The sequence below is a fragment of the Heterodontus francisci genome, chromosome 16, assembly GCF_036365525.1.
Source record: "Heterodontus francisci isolate sHetFra1 chromosome 16, sHetFra1.hap1, whole genome shotgun sequence".
Lineage (NCBI taxonomy): Eukaryota > Metazoa > Chordata > Chondrichthyes > Heterodontiformes > Heterodontidae > Heterodontus > Heterodontus francisci.
This window is the reverse complement of record NC_090386.1, coordinates 58496488-58521616: the sequence shown is the minus strand read 5'-3', so window position 1 is coordinate 58521616 and position 25129 is coordinate 58496488. Positions and strand designations below refer to the sequence as shown.

The 25129-nt window shown below is 41.4% G+C and overlaps 1 protein-coding gene across 4 annotated transcripts in view; it reads left to right on the top strand.

The window, feature by feature from the left end:
• The window catches only part of helz2a (helicase with zinc finger 2a), a 163866-nt gene that overhangs the window by 70807 nt on the left and 67930 nt on the right, over window positions 1-25129 (top strand). For all 4 annotated transcript variants that reach the window (XM_068048217.1, XM_068048215.1, XM_068048216.1 and 1 more), the window contains exons 5-10: window positions 541-1049; window positions 3269-3898; window positions 5471-6260; window positions 11347-11422; window positions 16263-19824; window positions 23028-23113. In XM_068048217.1, coding sequence (XP_067904318.1) covers window positions 541-1049; window positions 3269-3898; window positions 5471-6260; window positions 11347-11422; window positions 16263-19824; window positions 23028-23113 — 5653 coding nt within the window. The remainder of the gene's footprint in view (window positions 1-540; window positions 1050-3268; window positions 3899-5470; window positions 6261-11346; window positions 11423-16262; window positions 19825-23027; window positions 23114-25129) is intronic.

Genomic DNA, 25129 nt, shown 5'->3' with positions numbered 1-25129 from the left:
ATATCTAAAGTGGACTTTATGCCACCACTAAAGCTGAACAGCTCAGTCTCTTCATTTTATGATTACAATCTTTCTTTGCTTTCAATGTTCCTCTGCTTTTTGAACATTTGTATTTTTGTTGAAATTTATAATTGTCAAGATTAAATAACGTCAATGCTGAAAAATGGAAAACTTTGCCACTAACGTCAATGCTGAAAAATGGAAAACTTTGCCGCTTTTGTCATTCAGTGTTGGCATCGGGTACTCCCAGGGCAGGTACAGAACAGATAAATGCAGGATAGATTTCTCCTTTCTTTAGTCTTGCAACATGCCTTAATCCTAACCTCTAATGTATAAGTGGAGGATTTTACATTTCATGCACCTCTCTGAGCAAGGCTGGTAATTTTTGTTGAACTATGAGCACACCTTCTGTGTGAATGATTATACATGTTATCAGACAGCTACTGGGTTTATATCTATTTATTGAAAAAAATGTTGCAACTCCCACATCTGAATTGAAAGAAGAATATCGCTGATGTTATTTTATTCTTATTTGTGCAGAAACAATTGCGAAATGTTGTACTGCTAAAGAGAGAACCTGGTGCAGTGTTCTGTCTGGAAGGAAAGGATATACCAAAGAATTGTTCTCATGCTGAAGGCATCAAATTCAAAATATCAGAAACTTCCTATCATGTTAGGGTCTCATTCAAAGCTGTAAACTTAGGAATGTATGACCAATGGGTTGTTTTCGATTTTGGAAGTCGACCTCTACTTCTCAGGAAGATTTACATCAGTGAAGAAAATGTTTTGCAACCACGTGAAAACCTGAGCAGTGATATCCAATTTGCCAATCTAGAGAGGTGGCACAGTGGCAATCGAAGGATAGTGCCTTGCATGGGGAAAACCGAATATGAGCTCCTGGTGTTGCAGAAATACAAGCCACCTGCTTTATCATTGGAATATAAAGTCAAGGACATGGCAAAAATTCCAATAACACCTCTAAATTACAGAGAAAGAATGCACAATTTCCTCTACCAAGAGGAACAAGCTGAAGCAGATATAGTTTCAAGGTACAGTATCTGATGAGAAAGTTGCCCTGATAGTGTACAAAAAATGTCTCATTCAAGCCCTTAATCAGTTGAGCCAGAATTACACATTTGAATCTAAACAGAAGAAGGTTTGCCTTTTTCTGCAGAGGATGGTCTACAAGACCTAGAAGATCACAAATCTTACCTGTTAGACCTCTTGCATTAATGCAAGCACAGCCCCAATACTTTTAACCTTTCCCATTCACTTTACTGAAAGTTTTATATAGTTCATTTCTCGCCATCAGAATTAGATTTATAAACCTTTGATTTGTGCTTTCAGTGGTACTCCTTAAAGTTTGCTCCAATTGGTATGGGTGCAACTCCTGCCACACATCTTTAAACACTTCCCCTCCATTCTATTTAACCTGCCAGCAAACATCTCTAACTCACATTTGTTTAGACGGAGCCCATCTGGTCAGTATAAGCTTCCCCCAATTCCAAAAGCTGTCTCATTGTTTGAGGAACCGAAACTCTGATTGCTTACACCGGGGATTAGCAACCTGTGGCTTTGGAGCCGCATGCGGCTCATTAAGGACTCATGTGCAGCTCCCAACCGTCTAAATATGTCCAGATATCAAATGATTCTCCAAAGAAATCCAACAGCAGAAATCACATTAAAATAAAAGTCTTTTTCATTTCCTATATTTTGCATCCATCTTTTTATTTATGCACATATAAATACACCCATCTCCTGTTTTTCCATTCATCTAAATTTTTACAATTTTAGCTACCATAATACCTTCAATTTTATTTATTTATTGCTTTAAAAATAATAACACTGGTTTTAGTTACAAAACTTTTAACATAATAAATAAATAACAAAATACATAGAATAAAATTTTTATTGAACAAAAAATGCATTCATATATTTAACTATATTCATTATTATTGTCATTTGAGTGACAGTATTGCAGCTCTTAAGATATTGCGTTTTTGACAAGATTTTAAAAATGTTTTTTCTTGTAATTAAGGTTGCTGCTCCCCTGGCCTGCACCACAGGTTGGTCTGCCTAATTGCCCCATGTCTCTCTTCACTAGCACACAGCACAGATACTATTTCAGAAAAATTAGATGCTAAACTCGCCAGATACATGAAAATGTGGGCTCTAAATTTCATCAGGAGTTCCACTTTTAACTGACTGGTGGAACCCACCAGAAAACGGCAGGGACTCAGTTGCTCCAGTTGTGCATTGTTTCCAGGATTTTCTGGCCTGGCATGTAAGGGGCATAACCTCTGCCTTCCCCTAACAAGACAAATAAATCACCTCAGGGGGCCTGACCAAGGCATGGAGACTCCCTGAATAAGGAGATAATACTTCCCAGCCCATTCAGGACCCAGTGTAGTATGGTCAGCCAGATTAGGCTTTGATCGATTGTTAATGGGCCCCACTGAGGGGTTTGTGCTAAGAAAACTGCTTGGACCCACAATCAATTCACAAATTCTTTTACAAAAATAGCTTGGTGGGGGCAGAATGGTGGGTAGAAGTAGGGCCTGGCCATTGCCCCTCCTGTAATGGGGCAGAAACCAGATGTTTTAACTGAGCCAGAGTTGCATCAAATATGCCTGTAGTTATCGCTACTGCTCCCTCTACCAATCACTACCCCTCCCTTTACCGGTTATTACCCCTCCATCTACTGATTGCTACCCCTCCCTCTGCCGATCACTGTCTCTCTCTCTTTTGATCACTTCCCCCTCCCTCTGCCAGTCACTGCCCCTCTCTGCCGATTACTGTCCCTCCCTCTTTCGATCACCTTTTACCAATTGCTGCCCCTCCCTCTACTGATGGTGACCCCTCCCTCTACCGGTCACTGTCCATTCCCTCTCTCCATCACTTCCCCCTCCCTTTCAATTGCTTGACCCACTGCCAGTCACCCCCATCCCAACCGATTGCTTTCCCCTTTCTTCCACATTCAATTTGAGGGCTGCTACCCAGAGTTAATATCCCCTTTATCTGGCGAGCTCCCTGCTGCTGCCCAGCAGGTTTCTGCAATTCATCAGTTTCCTTTCAATGAAGACTGAGGCCCATTGTCATTTCCAGCACCCAGTACGCACCGGCCTACTGTCATAAACCAATTTCCAGGTCATACTTTTTCCTGATGCATAGCTTTGTTAATTTGTACATTGTTGTAAGATAATCAAGTAACGGTAAAGACTTGTGTGTTGATCTTATTAAACATAATTGCCAAATTTCTCCTTGATAGGCTCAGCCTCAGGGTGATCATCTCTGTCACTGATAAATTGCAAGATGAGTTTGAAGGGTTGATGATTGCACAAGTTGGAGAGCTCTTTGCTGTTTTTCCACCCCCTCTTGATTTGACTAATACAAATGAAGGCTTCCTGTTCAAGAGAGCAGTTAATACTGTGCTGTTAGCACCAAATCCTTCTTCAAACAATGTAGTTTATGAAGCTGCCATCTTTCGTGAGGCTAACAATGAAAATCGCATTGCTCTCAAGCTGTCACCACGATGTCACAATGATCTTGCTTTCCACAAGGGAAGCCATCAGAATGTAGAGATTCAATTCCAATTAGACCGGCTTTCCTTTTGCTTCAAGCACCAAGCTGTGGACCTACTTCCAAATAAACAAATTATTTTCCCAGACATCACTACCTGTTCCATTCCTCGCTTTACCTATCCTATTCCAACTGGAAACCAAAAGCAACGTGATGCTGTCGCCTTCATTGCTGGACAAACTTCCGGGGAAAATTCAGTCCCCCCTCTTCTGATTTACGGTCCTTTTGGAACTGGAAAAACCTTTACCTTGGCAACAGCAGCTATGGAAATAGTGAAGACACCCAACACTAGATTGCTGCTATGCACTGACACGAACAGGTGAGTGGTGTCTTGAATTGTTATTATCTGTTTACAAAAGGATAATACGGTAATTCTTTCATTAATGGAATATTTAACAGCACATAACATTCTGAATTATCTCCAAACTCATGATTATTGGTATTTTCAAAATCTCAGTTAGTGATATTTCACACTGTGAAAGGAACAATACACGCATGAAACAACATCAGAACTCCTCTATTCATTGCTGTTGTTAAAAGCAGAGTCTAAAGGTTATATAGTCCATACAATTGCTTTCACTTCATATTGTCCTTAATGGTTTTCTGGATAAACAACCAAGAAGAATTAGAATACCTCTCCCATTCCTCAAATTCCAATGTAAGCCAGCCTACACCAACTATTTTTTCATGCAGTCTCCATATATGTTCTTAATGGTGTAACTGGGAGAGATACAGAATTATGAACTGCCCTCCATTGCTGTTCATACTTGATATCTGAAATTAACATTTTTAATGTGAGAGTTGTTTTAGAACGAAAGTCCATTTATTAGGTATCATTTATTGGATAAGGCGTAACCAAGACGATTAAATAAAATTATTCAAAGTTTCCAAAACTACTTATTTAAAAGAAGAAACTATTTTCTAATTTTCATTGGGAAGCTAGTGTCTGCTCTCGGAATGATCCAACCAGGCCAGGCGATATCTAAAGAAGAGATGGAGCTAAGAATCTAACAAGGTTCAATGATTAAGATAACCCTGGAATGATCAATAAGGGGTAGATTTCCCTGTAATTGTGCTTGGCTTCAAGCATAACCAAACTGCAGCACAAAGAGAAAAATCAGGTAAGGAGGACCACACACCCATAATGGAGTTAACCCAATTTTCCATCTATTAATTTAACTGGATTAATGGATGTATCTCTGCCTAACAGTTATAAAGCAGAAAAAGCACATCAAGGCAATAACTGAGAGACAGTGCTAGTGTACAAATATCCTCCTCTATAATATTTAGGGTTACTCTAGGATGGTTTACATGTAGAGACTCTAATTTATTAGGGCGTTGTTCATAAACAGCAAGTGTACAAATTACTTTTGAAAATGGGTTATAAATATGAAAGAAACTCACTAAACTTAATATTACATTTTCTAACTTGTCAACTCAGATTATTGAATTTCTGTGTTTCTTTTGGATAAAATAATGGGACTTCATGTGGAGCAAAAACATTTATTTGTAGAATGGGTTGACTAAAAGTCAATCAGCATCACATCACAGACAGTTGAGAGCTGGTTGCTGTAGAAACTTACATTTTTAAAATTTGAGCATAAAAAATGTATGGGCTATTTAATAAAATTCTATCAATTTTGAACTTGTGCCCACAGTTAATGATTAATAGAATGACAAGTTTAATTCTGGAGTACAAAACCATATGCTTCAGTTATCTTTATGACCCATATACAAACATAAAAACATCATAACTTCTGTTGTCACCATATTAATATCAGTACATCCCATCATGAAGTGTATATGCAAACTTTTAAAAGTATTTTAATATCCTTAATAAATTAATTTGATCTAATTAATTAACTCATTATTGTTTGTTTTGTCATTTCAGTGCTGCAGACTTGTATGTCAAGGATTATTTCCATCATCATGTCTGTTCTGGGCATCCTGAAGGAAGACCCCTGCGAATGAAATACGTGAAACAAAACCCCATTCATACTGATCACATCACAAAACAATACTGTTTAATTTCAAACAATTCTTTTATTACACCTGACAGAAGTACCTTGGAATCATACCGTATAGTGATTACCACTTGCATGCAGGCAAAATTGTTTTCTGAACTCAAACTGCCTCTCGGCTTTTTCACACATATTCTGATCGATGAAGCAGCTCAGATGTTGGAATGTGATGCACTGATTCCACTGGCCATAGCTGACAATAAAACACGAATTGTCCTCGCAGGAGATCACATGCAGGTGACACCTAAGCTTTTCTCCATTGAAAGCAGCGAGATGTCAGACTACACCTTGCTCAATCGTCTGTTCCAATACTATCAGAAGGAAAAACATGTCAAGGCAACTAAAAGCCGCATAATCTTCAGGCAAAACTATAGATCGGTAAAAGAGATCATTGACTTTGTGTCAAAGCATTTTTATGTGGGAATTGTTGATGCCATTCAAGCAAGTGGAAACATTCCATGTCACCCTAAGTTCTACCCTCTGATGTTTTGCCATGTCCATGGGAGCAGCAGTTTCAACTCTTCCAAATTGTCCTGGTATAATGAGGCTGAAGCTCTCCAAGTTGTTGAAAAGGTAGAATCTGTTCTGAATAACTGGCCCGTGGAATGGGGAGAACCAGATCCAAGCACAGTTTGTGTTGTGTCTTCTGAAGGTTTTCAGGTAATAAAGCTTAGAGTAAATATTGAAGCCACTTAATAACATGTAAAGGAATAAGGTTATCTTGAAAGGAGAGTTTTGGGAATAGATTTAAGTTCCTGGAACAGCTAAGAATAGCCTGTGGCAACATTTATGCCTTTGTGGGGCCAAGAATTTTTAACTGGTCCAACTTATTCTACGTTCTGCTGGTGAAGTGCCCATTCTCCCAGTGACAACCACATGCAAGTGACAGAGTTAGTCCTATTCTGTGAATTACACCTTCCTGTCTGCCTTTGAGAGTATATGTCACTGTTTGAAAAGCATATTCATCAAGGCAGAAGAACTTGGTTAAAGGGACACTGATCAACTGAAATTGTTTGTGGAGCCTATTACCATTTCATGGGATACATTACTGGAACTGGGGAAAACAATCACTGTCATACTTGGGAACCTTTCTCCTATATTCCGTATTACTCTTGGAAAGCATTCTATTTCAACACAATTACTGAGCGAGTATCTGAGGACTGCACAATGGGTTCCTCACTGAGAATTGCACTTAATTAGATCTATATGCAGGTGGTGGTAGGATGAGAAGTAGCAGGAAACTGTCAGGGAAACTAGTTTAATTAGGCAATACCAGAAAAGAGGCAAATTATTCTAGCACTACCCATCCAGCAAGACCTATAGGGCAAGATGCACTTTCCAAGACCTGTTCCAGGAACTCTGTCTCAGGAAGCAGTGTTTCGGTCATGAAACTTTCAAGGAGCTGTTGGTGCAGTCAGATCTGCTAACAAGGTACAACATAGGAAGAGCTCTGACTGTGGCAGAGTAAGTGAACATAACTCGGAACTTTCACACCACAGGGAGCACAATCAGGATAAGTTCCACTGATACTGATATTGGTTGGCCTAAGTTCTGCTTTGCTGGTAGAGTGAGGCTCCAGGAATTCCTAGGTGACAGTGGCCTAGATTTTGCATGTAGAACAACGGTCAGGCTATCAGCACTCACCGTTATAATGGAGAAAACAGACAGAAGCTTCCACTGTCTGCATAACTGCATTTAAATTCAGTAATCCATCAGAGGTACCCTGCACAAATGTGCACTGTAACAGTCCTTGCCAATAGATATAACATTGAAAGACATGCAGTGCTGTGAAGTTGGGGCATTAGCCCACTAATGACAGGTTAAAAAATGAGGACTGGTGCATACAGAAGTAAGTGAATTTTTAATTGCGCTAATTGATAATTACTGCCAAACAACCTCTGAAAATGAATTTTTTTTAAAATTCTAATTTATATTTACTGCTTTATACTTCCTGGTTAGACACTGAGGTCTGAATCTTTACTTAACTGGCCTGCTGGGAGTGGGGGCTTGGAAAGTCATGAGGAACCCTGAAGTCGGAACTCCCCCTGCACGCTGTGCAGTGCTGGGGTGGGAGTATGTCGATTGGGGTTAGGGGGCATAGCACTGGGGGTGGGATGAAGGGGTTTGGATTCTGGTGGGGGGAGGAAGGGGTTCCAACCCAAGAGAGGTGAAGGCAGATGATTCCAGCTGAGGGGGAAGGGGAGTTGATTGTGGAGGTTGATCTGGGGATGTGAAGGAGCAGGTGAAAGGGGGGGCTGATTGGGGGTGGGAGGAGGGTCGATCGGGGTGAGGGGTGCAGTGGTAGGATCAGGGGTGTAAAGAGGGTTAATCCCAGTATCCTGGGGGGAGTTAAAGGGGTGTCGATCCATTGGGGAGGAATGAGATGTTGATTGGTGGTGGGGGCGGGTGGGGGCGGGGGGTAGGTCTGATGGCCAGGGCTGGACCCGTGGTTGAGGAAGGAGCTGCCGGTCCTAGGTGGGTATGGAGGTTGGAGGCCTCAATGGGGGGAGCTCAGGGGGATAATTTGAGGCCTAGAAAGGGCATCCAAGGCCTGTGGGTTGTTGGTAGGGGATGTGGCAGGCCTGGGTGAGAGATCGGGAGCCTTGGGGTAAATCGTAGGCCTGGTGGGGAGAAGGTTGGAGACCTTTCCATGGCGGGTGGGTGTCAGGGGCTTGTGGGGACAAGATTGGAGGCCTCGATGGGGTGGCGTGGCCGATAGTGGAGGATTGTCCAGGCAGGCAGCTCACCCCTACCTCCCATCCTCAGTTAAAGCTGGAATTGGGTGGCTTGGAGGTTTGGGTTGAAACATAGAAACATAGAAATATAGAAAATAGGAGCAGGAGTAGGCCATTCGGCCCTTTGAGTCTGCTCCGCCATTCATTATGATCATGGTTGATCATCCAACTCAGTAACCTGTTCCCGCTTTCGCCCCATACCCTTTGATCCCTTTAGACCTAAGAGTTATATCTAACTCCTTCTTGAAAACATACAATGTTTTGGCCTCAACTGCTTTCTGTGGTAGCGAAATCCACAGGCTGACCAGTTTTTGGGTGAAGAAATTTCTCCTCATCTCAGTCCTGAAAGGTTTACCCTGTATCCTGAGACTATGACCCTGTTTCTGGACTCCCCCACCATCAGGAACATCCTTCCTGCATCTACCCTGTCAATTCCTGTTATAATTTTATAGGTTTCTATGCGATCCCCCCTCACTTTTCTGAACTCTAGCGCATATAATCCTAACCGACTCAATCTCTCCTCCTACGTCAGTCCCGCTATCCCAGGAGTCAGTCTGGTAAACCTTCGCTGCGCTCCCTCTATAGCAAGAACATCCTTCCTCAGATAAGGAGACCAAAACTGCTCACAATATTCCAGGTGTGGCCTCACCAAGGCCCTGTATAATTGCAGCAAGACATCCCTGCTCCTGTACTCAAATCCTCTTGCTTTGAAGGCCAACACACCATTTGCCTTTTTTACCACCTGTTGGACCTGCAAGCTTACCTTCAGCGACTGGTGTGCGAGAACACCCAGGTCTCGCTGCGTATTCCCCTCTCTCAGTTTATAGCCATTCAGATAATAATCTGCCTTCCTGTTTTTGCTACCAAAGTGGATAACCTCACATTTATCCACATTATACTGCATCTGCCATGCATTAGCCCACTCACTCAACTTGTCCAAATCACCCTGAAGCCTCTCTGCATCCTCCACACAACTCACCCTCTCATCCAGTTTTGTGTCATCTGCAAATTTGGAAATATTACATTTAGTTCCCTCATCTAAATCATTAATATGTATTGTGAATAGCTGGGGTCCGAGCACCGATCCCTGCGGTACCACACTAGTCACTGTCTGCCATTCGGAAAAAGACCCATTTATCCCTACTCTTTGTTTCCTGTCTGCCAACCAATTTTCTATCCATCGCAATACACTACCCCCAATTCCATGCGCTTTAATTTTACATGTTAATCTCTTATGTGGAACTTTGTCGAAAGTCTTCTGAAAGTCCAAATAAACCACATCCACTGGCTGTCCGTCATCAACTCTACTAGTTACATCCTCGAAGAATTCTAGTAGATTTGTCAAGCATGATTTCCCTTTTGTAAATCCATGCTGACTCTGCCCGATTCTACCACTGTTCTCTAAGTGCTCCGCTATAAAACCTTTGATAATGGACTCTAGAATTTTCCCCACTACGACGTCAGGCTGACTGGTCTATAATTCCCTGCTTTCTCTCTACCTCCCTTTTTAAATAGTGGGGTTACATTAGCTACCCACCAATCTGCAGGGACTGTTCCATAGTCTATAGAATCTTGGAAGATGACCACCAATGCATCCACTATTTCTAGGGCCACTTCCTTAAGTACTCTGGGATGCATACCATCAGGCCCTGGGGATTTATCAGTCTTCAATCCCATCAATTTCCCCAACACCATCTCTCTACTAATATTGATTTCCTTCCGTTCCTCTCTCTCGCTAAGCCCTGAGTTCCCCAACATTTCTGGTATGATATTTGTGTCCTCCTTTGTGAAGACAGAACCAAAGTATGCATTCAGTTGGTCAGCCATTTCTTTGCTCCCCATAATAAATTCCCCTGTTTCTGACTGTAAGGGACCTACATTTGTCTTCACCAATCTTTTTCTCTTCACATACCGATAGAAACTTTTACACTCATGTTTTATGTTCCCTGCAAGCTTGCTCTCGTACTCTATTTTCCCCTTCTTAATCAATCCCTTGGTCCTCCTTTGCTGAATTCAAAACTGCTCCCAATCCTCAGGTCTGTTGTTTTTCCTGGCAGATTTATATGCCTCTTCCTCGGATCTAATGCTATCACTACTTTCCCTTGTAAGCCATGGTTTGGCTACCTTTCCTTTTTTACTTTTGCGCCTGACAGGGATAAACAATTGTTGCAGTTCATCCATGCGCTATTTAAATGTTTGCCATTGCCTATCCACCGTCATCCCTTAAATAACATTTCCCAATCCATCATAGCCAACTCGTGCGTCATACCTTCGTAGTTTCCTTTACTAAGATTCAGGACCCTAGTCTCCGAATCAACTACGTCGCTCTCCGTCTTGATGAAGAATTCTATCATATTGTGGTCGCTCATCCCCAATGGGTCTCGCACCACTAGATTGTCAATTATTCCTCTCTCATTACACAACCCAGTCTAGGCCTGTTCTCCAGTTGGTTCCTCAACGTATTGATCCAGAAAACCATCCCGTATACACTCCAAGAATTCCTCCTCTACGGTTTTGTGACTAATTTGATTTGCCCAATCTATATGCAGATTAAACACCCATAATTACAGATGTTCGTTTATCGCATGCATCTCTAATTTCCTGTTTAATGCCATTCCCAACATCACCACTACAGATACAAAGAGATACTTACTATATTTAAAGTAGGGTCCCGTAGCAGAGCAGTGGAGATGCCGCCACAGAACCTTTCCGCCCCCGGGAAGATCGGAACTGGCAATCCTGGCATCGGGTTCTGTGGTGGCTGCTGCCGCTCTGATTCTCCGGCCCGCCCCCACCACTAAACCCAACGTTGGGAGAACAAAATCCGGCCCAGCATGACTAAAATTGGGGACTACCAATAATAATTGGAAAGGTGAAGTTGTATACTTCTCTCTCTAAATTCGAATTTTCATTTCATTCAGAAGGACTTCGAATTTATTGTACCCAAAAAAACAAAATGGCACTAATTTGTGCATTTAATTTAATAATCACTTTTAAAATTTTATTTTCAGGTTCAGTGCTTGAGGCAGAAACTGAGGAGAAGTAAACACGCAGCAGTAACTGTAGAGAATGTTTTCAATATTCAAGGTAGGTGCATTTATAGCTAGTTGAAATATAAAATTGCGTTTAATGCATTTTTCTTACTGAAACTGCATTTGAGATTTCTACCTCCTGTTGAGAAACCGCTCTCATTTATACTGTGAGGCTGTTTCACCAATGGGAGCAAGAAAACTTTGTGGCAGTGTGGTTCTAAAGAGAATTGTAAGCTATTTTAACAATTATAGAAATCTGTATGCACACAATATTTTGTTTTTGTTAAAATTCGTTTTCAATTTGGATCTGAGCATATAAGTTAAAAAGATACATTTAAGATATCCTTTTTTGAAGATGCTTGAAAAGCATCCAAGATAAAACATTACAAGGCAAGATGTTATCAGTCACTGGAAATTCAAGAGCAGAGCCTGCCAAATTCCATACTAATTAGAATTCTATATTTAGAAAGTGCTCTAAATTTCCAACACTTATATACTGGTATCTGAGATACAATCAGCTGGGGTCTAAATTCTTGTGGCAAGATTTAACTTGGCAGACATTATGCAGGATGTATATGGTGGCTGCCCAGAGGATTCAGCATGGGACCTGATAAGTTTTGGTCCGGGGTCCTCATTATAAAACAAAACAAGTTCCCCAATAGGCAGCTTGCTGATCTGCAGGTGGGATGTCGGGAAAGATGACTAGCTGTGAGGACCTGCAGCAGAACCTTAAAGGTATTAGCCTTGGAAATAAAAAGAAGCAGGACTTTGGAGCAACATATGTGCAGAACCTACAGCAGCAGCTACAGTGGCCTGGATTTTGCACTCAGTGGCAAAGGAACAGCTTTCGTCGTTTCCCCCATATACAATTGCCCAGAGACTTTGCGTGGGCTTGTCAGCAGAGACCTCCAGTCATCAGCTGTCTGTTTCAATGCAGCACCCTCTAGAGGCGATCTGTGGCATCTCTGAACAGGGCAAGCAATAGTGGGGCTCTTCAAACAATTAGACTGAAGAATCCTCACTGAACCACGCTGCGTTTAAACGAGGAAGTAAAAACAGGAAATATAAATCACATTTAAATCATGTACAGGAAGAAAATTAAAGATTGCAATATACAGATGGGATTAAGGAAGAGATAGAGAAAAGAGACAGGCAGACAATGTAAAAAATGTAATTTTTATTTTTTATAAATCTGCAACATTATGTTTTCTCTGACAGAATGAGACTGCACACTTGTAAAATTATTTTTTCAGGGCCAGGGAAGTTGTTTAGCCACAATTATCACTTATTATGCCATTAAAAACTCATTTACTCCTAAATGTACCAGCCCCAACCATTTCAGTGGCGATCTACAAGATGCACTGCAGCAATGCACCAAGGCTCCTTATATAGCACCTTCCAAACCCGCGGCCTCTACCACCTAGAAGGACAAGGTCAGCAGATGCAGGGGAGCACCATCACCTGCAAGTTCCCCTCCAAGCCACACATCATCCTGACTTAGAACAAAATCCTGGAACTCCCTTCCTAAAAGCACTCTGGGTGTATCTACCCTACATGGACTGCAGCGGTTCAAGAAGGCAGCTCACCACCGCCTTCTCAAAGGCAATAAATGCTGCCCTCGTCAGCGACGCCCACGTCCCATGAACAAATAAAAAAACCACAGCCATCTTCCTTTGTGTTAGGTATGACTCCAAACAACAGAGAGTTTTCCCCCTGATTTCCATTGACCCCAGTTTTGCTAGGGCCCCCTGATGCCATACTTGGTCAAATGCTGCCTTGATGTCAGGGGCAGTCACCTCACCTCACCTCTGGACATCAGCTCTTTTGTCCATGTTTGGACCAAGGCCGTAATGAGGTTAGGAGCTGAGTAGCCCTGGTGGAACCCAAACTGAGCGTCAGTGTGCAGGTTATTGCTGAGCAAGTACCGTTTGATAGCACTGTTGACAACCCTTCCATCACTTTTCTGATGAAAAAGACTGTGATTAGGGGTAATTTCTTCACTTCGGGGGTGGTGAATCTTTGGAATTCTCTACCCCAGAGGGCTGTAAAAGCTCAATTATTGAGCATGTTCAAGACAGAAATCGATGGCTGTTTGGATACTAATGGCATCAAGGGCTATGGGGATAGCACGGGGAAGTGGAGTTGAGGTAGATGATCAGCCAGGATTTAATTGAATGGTGGAGCAGGCTCAATGGGCTGAATGGCCTACTCCTGCTGCTATGTTTTAATCAGTAGAGTGGGCGTATAACTTCAAAAATTTTAATTAGCTGGCAGGGCTTTAAAAATGGTGCCAGTGCCTGCGCATAGACAGCTGACACCATTGCTGGCACATAGAGACTGCCCCCTCCACTTGATTGGGGGGATGGGGGGGGGGGCAGCCCGACCGGCATATTATTGTGGGCCGCCATTTTTATCGCCTGCCACTGCTCCTGGTGGCGGGTGCATAAAATCCAGCCCTGCATGTGTAGGTAGCCGGGTGGGGGGGGGGGGGGTGCGGGGTGTCGCTGATGGAAGGTGTGACCACTGCACTTTGTGCAGTTCAGGGGGGAAAGTCACATATTAAATGTAAGTGTTTTGGGGGTGGGGGAGGGGGAGCAGTGCAGAAACAGGTTGACCATTTATTTATATTTCCGGGGGGCGGGGGTATGAGCTTCAACCAGCCATTTTTTTTTATTCGTTTGTGGGCATCACTGACTAGGCCAGCATTTAGTCCTCATCCCAAAATGCCCTTGAACTGAATGGCTTGCTAGGCCATTTCAGAAGGCATTTAAGAGTTAACCACATTGCTGTGGGTCTGGAGTCACATGTAGGCCAGACCAGGTAAGGATGGCAGATTTTCTTCCCCAAAGGACATGAGTGAACCAGATGTGTTTTTATAACCATTGACAATGGTTTCATGGTCATCATTAGACTAGCTTTTTAATTCCATATTTATTAATTAAATTCAAATTCCAACCATCTGCCATGATGGGATTCGAACCCATGTCCTCAGAACAATAGTCTGGGGCATTGGGTTACTAGTCTAGTGACATTACCACTACACCACCACCTCCCTCAAGTCTGCATTGTATCATATTGGCATGGCAACAAAACAGCTAAAACAGCTAAATGTTTGTGCGCAATGAAAAATAAACTAAAAATGTACTCTCGAACTACAAGCCATACACTGTCCTAAGTAAAACGGAATTTTAAAAAATACAAACAGTTAAGGGGAGCTGATTATTATTAATAAGAGATTATCAGAACTTTAATAAATTATAATAATGCAAAATAAGGACTATCCCCTTCCTCCTCCCTCCCTCAAGTTGAAGCCAAATATAAAGATCAAATCTTCTTTCTGAATGAAATAACTTTTATCAGGACCTTGAATAATTGGCAAAAGAAACAGTTTTTGGTGGAATGGGTATGGACTTCAACTGTATAGGTCTGGCAATGCTTTAAAAATGGTGCGCCAGCACCTGACACCATTTCCAGCATTGCAAAGCCCATGTGATTGGGGTGGGCAGACTGTCCGGTGTATGCAGATGAGCCACTGCATGCTAGCTCGCAGCGGCATGGTGGCACACGGCCTCCATGTGTGGGCGTGGCGGCTGGAGAATAAAATTCATCCCAGCAAGTGGTTTATAGCCTGAACTATAGTCTGATAGAATATACATTCTTCTGCCTACTGAAGATGAAGAGGTCACATGGTGGCTCTTGATATATTCCAGAGCCCAGGGTCTTGTTAAATTTACCTATTCATTGGGTAGGTAACTGAAGTTTCTGGTTTGTCGGGATGAAAGCTATTTATTCATTTAGAGATACAGCACTGAAACAGGCCCTTCGGCCCACCAAGTCTGTGCTGACCATCAACCACCCATTTATACTAATCCTATATTCCGACCACATCCCCACCTTCCCTATATTCCCCTACCAATACTAGGGGCAATTTATAATGGCCAATTTACCTATCAACCTGCAAGTCTTTGGCTGTGGGAGGAAACCAGAGCACCTGGCGAAAATCCACACGGTCACAGGAAGAACTTGCAAACTCCGCACAAGCAGTACCCAGAACTGAACCCGGGTCGCTGGAGCTGTGAGGCTGCGGTGCTAACCACTGTGCCACTGTGTTGATGGAAGTTGTAGTGAGCCCAAGAAAATATCCGGCTTAAATATCAGAAGTGTAACACAGTGTCATGTATAGAATTAATTGTGTAAAACTTTGAAAAAAATGAAAAGATTTTTTTAAGACCATCATTTCCATTGCAAAAAGTAACTTCCCACCTTTACAAATGACCTTCTAATTGACTTCAGAAGTAATACTTAAAAACCTTTAAAAAGAAAATCAATTTGACCTCTAATTGGCCTAACGTGTTCAAGAACAATGAATTGCTCATGGTCCCAGGAAGACACAGCAATTACAGCACAAATGACCTTAAAGGAGCACACTAAGTTACACAACTGCGTGTTAACAACTGAATAATACACCTTACATTGCGTGGTAAAGTGGTTCTAACCTTATATAATAGCTTACTCTTCAACTGACCATGAACAGCAGTATAGGAGATCTGCTTTTAATAATGTCACCATTGTTGGCAGTATTGAATGTTGGTCATCAGCATTCAGTCTATTACATTTGCTTTTTCCTAAGTGTGAAGTAACTTTTAAAGTATTATCTAACATAAATTTTAGTGATTTAGTTTCTTCACCTACCTTTGACTGAGAAGGCAGATTTTTGACAGAGATCTTTGATTGTAGAAAATTGCTACATCTTCCTGAATCCTACTACGATGCTTAATAGCACAGTGCATCAACAGACTGCCTTAGAAAAGAAGCATTTGAATATTTTGATACATTTATTTACAGCAATGATAGCTACATATGGGATAATCTTTTTTTGTTTTTTCTCTCATTAGGAAAGCAGTTCAGAGTGATGATCATCTCCACAGTGCATACATGTGAAAGCAGCATTTCTTCAAAGAGTGCCAGTTTAGAGTTTTTCAATCAACCTAGGGTTTTGAATACAGCCATGACACGAGCCCAGTCTCTTGTGATAGTTGTTGGTCATGCTGTGGCTCTTTGCTCTGTTGGAAAGTGCAGCAAAATTTGGAAGAGGTATATTCAGGAGTCTATTGACAATCGAAGTATTTACCCAGAGGAGCTGACAATGGAACAGATTAAACAAGCCATTGTTGACATTGAGAACTGGGCTGCCAAGGAAGAAGATGAAAGTGACAATGATTCTTATTATTCAGACAAAGATGTTGATCCAATACTACAAGAACTTTTAGATGAGAGCAAGAATGTGACATTAACAGTGACGGAGGAAGGATTGATGGACGTTGTTGAAGGAGAGGATATAGAACAAGAGAATAAGAGTAATGGAATTCTAGCAGTATCCACGCAGTCCTTTCAGAAGAAACGAAATGTGCAGTACACACATTATCCTACACATGTCCTGGAGACGCTAATGTTAACTCAGCCTACAAAGTATAAGCGATGTGAGATAGTCATGGAAAAATTTTACAAAGGCTATGCCGTACCCCTGGATGATCCTCAATCTGCACACATTAAGATACAAGGGCGAGTTAATTGTGGACAGTCTTTCCCTGGTGATCAGGTTTTAGTTGAAATTCTGCCCCAGAACTCAGGCCAAGGTGATAATTCTGGCTTAAGTGGAAAGGTTGTTGGAGTGCTGAAGGCAGGCGATTTGCCAAGAATCTTTGTCTGCACGGTTGATGAATATGATTCGCACGTAATGGTTCCTGTCAACAAATGTGTTACAAAAATCTACACACCACCAGCAGATAAAAAATCTCGCAACATAATCCCTATCCGCAAACGTAAAAAAGAAAAATTTGTGACTACAAGTACTATTCGCCTTACTGAAGAAATACGGAGAAATTATTTCTTTGTCGTTGAACTGTTGTGCTGGCGTAACTGCTTTTACTTTCCATTGGGAATTGTAACTAAAGTACTCCCTGCAGCAGTAACAATGGATCAGGGAATGGAAATACTGAACTTGGACTATCAAATTCATGATAGCTATCCAAAAGAAGTTATCAAAGAGTTAGCCGAACACAGCCAGAAATCTAAGAAAACTTCGGGGGGAGATCGAAGGGATTGCCGGAAGTATTTAACATTCACTGTAGATCCCATGAATTCCAAGGATCTCGATGATGCTATTAGTGTGAGAGAGTTAGATGAAAATTATGAAATAGGGGTTCACATCACAGATGTAGCAAGCTTTGTGTCAAAAGGTAGTTCCTTAGATGATGAGGCACGCAAGCGTGGAGTTAGTTATTATCCTCCTGACAGAGATCCAATTCACATGCTACCACCAAAGCTCAGTCAAGAACTCTGCAGCTTGCTGCCAGGAAAAGACTGCAAGGTCATCTCTCTGTTTGTTGTTGTACAAAAGGGTACAGACAAAGTTGTTAAAGCAAACTTTTCACTTTCTGTTATTCAGTCAGATAGAAAACTTTCCTATGACGAAGCAGAGGACATTATCAAGGGTTTCAGTGGAAGTGAATTGAGATTTGATACTTTGGAAGATTCAGTTGCTGTGGCCTTTCACTTCTCCAGAATTCACAGAAAATGTCGACTTCAAGACGATTGCTATTATGAAAAGCCTGATGAACAGAGGCACCCAGGAAACAGACAATCCCATCAGATGATTGAAGAACTCATGATAATGATGAATAGCTTTGTCGCTGAATTCTTGACCAATAAGATGCAAACAGTGAATGTGACACCATTGAGATGCCAGGGTCCTCCTGCACATCAAGATATGGCCAATCTGGAAAGTAAATACAGAAACTTGATTTGCCTTTCCATTCATCTCTCTCACCACGTCGGCATCACACCAAGTTTTCAATCTCCACCTTGTGAGGAATTCCAAATCTTGTCTTCTTTGTGGAACAGCCTGATAACAGCAGCTAAGGATAATGACATTCATAAGTTGACAGATTTTATTGCAACAGATGATATCCACCCAAATCTTGCACCAGTAACATTAGAACTGAGAAAACTTATGCTCAAATCCTTCTTTCTTCGTTCCAACACAACACCTATGTCAAAGCAGGGCCATTACTCTCTGCACCTTGAATCCTATACCTGGGCCACATCACCAGTTCGCCGATACCTGGACATTATTATCCAGCGACTCCTTGCCACAGTCTTATGCAGTGGCTGTCTTCCATACACCAAACAAGAAATTGACAAATTATGTACTGATTTCAACAGAAAGAATAGGAAGGCTTCAAGTTATGAAAAAAAAGCTCAAAAACTTTACTTGGCAATGCAGCTTAGACGTCAAGTGATGCAAAAGCTGGCATTCGCTGTTGATGTTGAACCACTAGCCAGGTGCTTCAGGGTTATGTTCCCTTTGCATGGGGACACTCTAGCAGAGCTCCATCCTATAAACTACAAAACTCTGCAGCTGGTGGATCAACCTGCATTTGATCAGAGTAAACAATCAATGAAATTAACATGGAAGAAAAGAGTCTACTGCTTAGAAACTCCAAGAAATGTTATTCTTCCACCTAAGCCATTCTGTAACCCACATGTCCATACTATTAGTGCTAACACTTGGCAACAATTTGTGAAAGCAGTCAGATCTGAAGAATTTTCCAAGGTGGCTGCCCTTCTTCTGGAAAAGTGCCAAAGTGTCAAATCTAATGGCAAGCAAGGGTACTTCGGCAAAATAGAAGCAAGCAAGTGCCAACTTTCTTCAATTTCACATTTTGTGCACATTTCCCTGGAGGTGAAAAATGGTGATGCATTGCAGTTGCAGCTGACCACGGATGTAAGGAATGGTTTCTTGGTGCCAGCTGTGCAGCTGTTGAGTATAACTCCAATGTTTGAGATTTGTGTAGAGCATGTAGAAAATCCCATTACATGTTTCTCAGAGTATGCTTCAAAGTCACCCAAAAAGAGCTATAGCGATGCAAAGGAATACCAAACAATCTGGGGACCATTGTGTGCAATGGAATCTGCATCAAGTGCTGTATGCGAGAATGAAGTTATTGTCATCTATGATGTTAAGATAACTTGGACAATGGAGGATAGACAAGACAGGAAGTTGCATGGTTCATTTTCCATTCCCAAAGAATATTGCAAAAATTGGCACATTGGAAGTGCCCTGACCAATTGCTATCTGTGTATCCGGTGTAGAGGCCTGAAACAAAAAGTAGATTGGAATCTGACCAAAAAGGATGAGCCTCTTTATCAAAGATTGAAGGCCCTTCACATGTCAGAAAATTCCTCAGAGCTGAATATTGACCCTGATAACTACATCTGGGTGGCACATGCTGTGACTAAAGAGTTTCACAATGATGGTCATAAACACGAGAGGGAAACCAACCAGAAGACAAACTTTTCTGTGCACAAAATGTCCATGGATACTATCCCGAATGAAATATTCCATAAGGATGCAAAGTTTGTTGTGGAGATCATTCCCAAACTACTTCCTGATATGTAAGTACTACGGCTGGGAAACCATAATTAAAGGTTTTCTCTCCCATTTTGTAGTAGTTTTTAGGACTGAAAATTTTGGATTCCTAAACCACTAGGATTTGGCTTCAAAAGTTGCAAAATTAAATTTGTCTATTTTGATTTCACTTGCATGGGTACCATCACATATAAGAAAACATTGAACGCAAAGTCTTTCTAATCCTCCTTTTACTGTGCAGTTGGGAAAATAGTGCACCAACACTTCCAGGGAAAATAGATCCTTATCTTAAAATTCATTCTCAATAAAATGTTATGAAGTATGTGATCTATCTATTCGTTATTCAATCTGTTTATGTGAGATTTGAAACATTTTTGTAACAGATTGTGATCCAGAGCCATGTCTTTATTTTTATTCAGCTAGTCCATCATCTCAGCACCTCAGCTGTATATCGTAACACCGCCAGGTATTTGATACAGTGAAATGGAAGTGTTTGTTATATACTCTCCAGTATTTTTGGTTTGAAGTTTTTTTTTAATGAATTTCCATACTGATCAGTGAGCTTTCAACTGTGTTATCATTAATAGCTGTATATTTTATTATTTGTTTGCTTATGACTACGCAAAGAACAATGGCCTCTGCTCCTCTGCTTTTCATCTTTGTCTAGCACAGCAGGTGCTGTAGCACATTGTATCACTGTACCAACTTGTACCTTCTATTTTAATGGTACCTTAAAAGGTATGCATTCACTGCATGAAAATCATACATAAGAATATAGGAACTCAAAAATAGGAGCAGGAGTAGGCCATTTGGCCCCTTGAGCCTGCTCTGCCATTCAATAAGATCATGGCTGATCTAATTGTGGCTGGAACTTCACTTTCCTGCTTGCCTCCATAACTCTTTAGTCCCTTGTAGATCAAAAACCTGTCCAGTTCAGCCTTGAATATATTCAATGACCCAGCCTCCACTGTTTTCTGGGCTAGAGAATGTAAAAGATTAATGACCCTTTGAGAGAAGAAATTCCTCCTCATCTTAGTTTTAAATGGGAGACCCCTTATTTTGAAACTGTGCCCCCAGTCCTAGATTTCCCCATAAGGGGAATGTGAATGTACACTTCCTGAGGAGCACTCACAATTCCTATATCCTAACATAGTTTTGTATGTCCCAAAGTTTCAGAGATATGGATGATTTACTTTTGGGAGGTTGGTTATATGTTGCAATTGTGGCTCATGAGACTTGGTCATCAGCTCCAAACCCAGCACAACTAGAATAAGGCACATGGGTGAGCTAGAAGACTAATTTAGTGGACACTTATAGCGTTCAAGCTGTTTGAATTGCTCAAGGCAGTCCGGGAAATTAGAATAGAATGAGTTGCAGCATTGCTCTTGTGTGTTGCATGCTGCAAATATATGCTAAGGACAAAAGGCTTATTATTGGAACTGCTTGAATATGAGCAACAAGCCATTGTGGATGAGGAGGATAACAAAGCTCAGGACATCAGTAGTAGCAGGACAAGCAATGCAGTAATGAAAATTAATGAGTCAGGTTCTGCCTCATTGCACATGACCTTACAACTGTTGCCAGAGTGCATTTGCTATCCTACAGCACCTATTTGCTGTATCTTTCTTGTTTAGTACTCGCCACTTTAGTATTCCTAGTGCTGTTTGTCTTTCCGATCAGCCCATTAAAAGGACGGATTTCAAAATGTATGGTTGTGAAATGCTCAGTGTTTATTTGTGTAATTGTGCATGAAGTGAATATGGTCAGCTAGAAGTGCTGCAATACTTTCACCTTATGCCTCTTAAATTAATCCATCTTGCTTCCTTTGAATGAATATTGGCTGTCTGCAGGTTATTTTTGCAAGCCTCTTGGGATTCCAGCGGCATGCTAACAGATTATACCATCGAACCCAAAGGCCCCACTTCTATACCAGGAATGTCCTAAACTACATTTGATATGGGGACCTCCATATTTTCCACAGTATTATCTCTCACTTAGGAAAGGATGTATCTTGATATGACACTGGTGCTGACATAATAGACGATTGCCTCTTCCTGTACTGTTACTACGTGACCCTGCTGGAAAAGTCCTTATGTGGGCCACTGATTTGGTCAACAACAACTTGCATTTATATAGTGTTTTTGATGTCATAAGACATCCCAAGGCACTTCATAAGAGGCTTACCAAACAAAATTTTACACTGAGTCACATGAGGAGATATTAGGTGATCAAAACTTTGGTCAGAGAGATAGGTTTTAAGGAACATCTTATAGAAGGAGAGAAGTGGAGAAGTTTTAGGGAGGGAATTCCAGAGTTTAGGGCTGAGGTAGCTGAAGGCAGAGCTGCCAATGGAGGAGTGATTAAAGATGGGGATGTGCAAGAGGACAAAATTGGAGGAATGCAGACATCTTGGAGGGTTGTAGGTCAAGCATAGACTGTTGGAATACAGTAAGATATCTAAATCCCTCCCTTATGGTTGCATTTATTCACCATGTGCATTGACAGTGTATCATAAAATGATAATTTAATCTATAATAGGATCACAGGGAGATAACAACTAAATGGATCACAGCGAACATTCATGAGATGTTCCTATTGTGTCTTCTATTGCTATAATCGAGGTCTCCAGTGCAGCTGTCAAGTAACCAGTGGCAAAATTCAATTCAGTTAGGTAACCAGTGGCAAAATTCAGTTCAAACTACTGCTACATTTAATGGCAACACACACATCAATATTGGCAGAAATCATGGTTTCGGACTGTGCAAGACCAACTTGCAGCTTGTGACACAAGATTCCAGTGACTGGTGTACACATTCATGCTCATACAGCATTCTTTGTTCAAAAGTTGGCATTGTTAAGACTGAATTCTAAAGCAGTGCGCAGGTTTAGTTGATACAATAAATTCCTGCCTACCAAGTTTCCCACTTCTATGGCTACCAGAACTCACTTAGCAATAGAGACTGGAAAAAGTCTGAAGTCTGTTGGCATCCTTTACCACCAGGTTTAAAAAAGCAGGTATAAAAATCAGGCAGTTACCCTGTGTCTAAAAAATAAAAAATAAAAACTGCAAATGCTAGAAATCTGAAATAAAAACAGGAAATGCAGAAATACACAACAGTTTAGTCAGTATCTATAAAGAGAAAAAGCAGAGGTTATGACATTCTCTTTATCACACTCACAGTTAATGGTAGTCCCACAAATCCTTATAATTTCTCTTTGAATTTTCCAGACGCAAAGAATGTGCTGTACAGAAGCTTGCTGGCTCTTCGCAACTTGCTCAGAGTATAGCATTGGGTCGTCACATACCTTCCAAAGGTAAGAGTTTATTATATACTTATTCCAAATATAAGACTAGCTTTATATTCATTGGTTCTGTGAAGAGTTTGAAAACAAATTTGTTTTAGAACCATGTCAACTCTTTAACAGCTGTACTCACATTTCTGCACTCAATTGACCTTTTATTTGTAAGTAGTATATGCATTATATTTCAGAAATCTGTGAGTCACCTGTCTGCTCAAATGAACTGATTGGATGCTGTGCATCCCCATGCTGCGTGTTTGTTGTAGGAGTCACTTAATGCTGAAAAATCTTCTGAATTCTATCCTTGACTGCTATTTGGTAAATGATAGAAGTGAAACTATTGGCATTAAATATCCTTGGGATAATATCCCAATGCTTAGCTGGGATCAGGTGAGTGTTGACCATGCTAGGTTTGCAGGGTCAGTGGAAGGACACCTTATTTGCACGGAGTTGTAAGTGCAACCAGAAAATCAGGTGCTTTGCAGTCATGAAGGTAATGTTGTTCAGACCCCAGCCATGTTCCCTTTGGTTTTAAAAGCAAAATACAGCAGATGCTGGAAATCTGAAACAAAAACAAAAAGTGCTGGAAATACTCAGCAGGTCTATTTTGAGAAGCAGCTGTCTCCTCTACATTGGGGAGACCAAATGCAGATTGGGTGACTGCTTTGCTGAACACTTCTGCTCAGTCCGAAAGCATGACCTCGAGCTTCCAGTTGCTTGCCATTTCAACACTCCCCCCTGCTCTTATGCCAACATTTCTGTCTTTGGCCTGCTCCATTGTTCCAGTGAACATCAACGCAAGCTCGAGGAGCAGCACCTGATCTTTCGAATAGGCACTCTACAGCCTTGTGGATTGAACATTGAGTTCAATAACTTCAGAGCATGACAGGCCTTTATTTAATATTTTATTTTTTTAACCATGTACCTGCTTTTCATGTAGTCAGAGCTGCTCATTATTCCGGTATTAACAGTCTCTCTGGGCTAACGCTTTGTCTTTCACCAGAGCATTAACACACGCTTTGCCTTTGTCCCAGAATAACTTTGTTATTTAATCTCTCCTGCCCTATCAAACACCTTCCCCTTTGTTCTGTCCCCCACCCCCCTCCCCTTCACTTGCTTAAAACCTAATTCTTTTCTAACCTTTGCCAGCTCTGATGAAAGGTCACAGACCTGAAGAGTTAACTTTGCCAGCTTTGATGAAAGGTCACAGACATGTAACGTTAACTTTGCTTCTCTTTCCACAGATGCTGCCAGACCTGCTGAGTATTTCCAGCACTTTTTGTTTTTGTTCCTTTTGGGCATACTGTGTAAGGTGGCTAATCAAGATGTTTATTAAAAAAAATGTCATTCTTTGAGGATCCAGGTCACTTGCTTGGAGTTCCCACTGGAATCTACTTCCACCCATCAGAAGGCCAGGATGTCTCATCTCACTGGGTGCACCCAGCCTCCAGTTGTATGCTGGCATAGGGATACCTGTTCTAGTCATGACCCTGATAACATTTGTCTTGCAAGAGGCAGGTGGAGGTTCTGCCTCTTACAAAGCAACCTGAAAATCCTGGAAGTGACAGCGATCCAGCGAACAATGGGCCAAAGCCATTTTCTGGTCATTGCTACAGGTCTCCTGCCACAGTTATAATGGGAGTCTGGCAGAACCCCACTGGATTTTTGGGGCCATTATCTTCAACAGTCTTCAAATATCTAGAGAAAAATAACATTTATCATTAGTTAATAGCAGGAAGCATATGGCTGTTTTAGCATTCTCATTGTTCTGGGGCCTGATGGAGTTGTGGTGCTTTAAATATTTTCCATATTTTCATTATTTATGTCATATTTGTGATTAGTTTATGATTGACACATATCTGCTTTCTGTCTGGTTCACTCAATCATGATGGCATTGAAAATCCACTTGCTGTTGTAAATGCTGAGGATTTCTCACTAGTAACCCCCTGCTCCTAATCCTGCCAAAGTATCTGAGGCCAAGAGGAGATCATATTAGTGCACCTTGAATGTTCACCAGAAGATTGGAAGGCT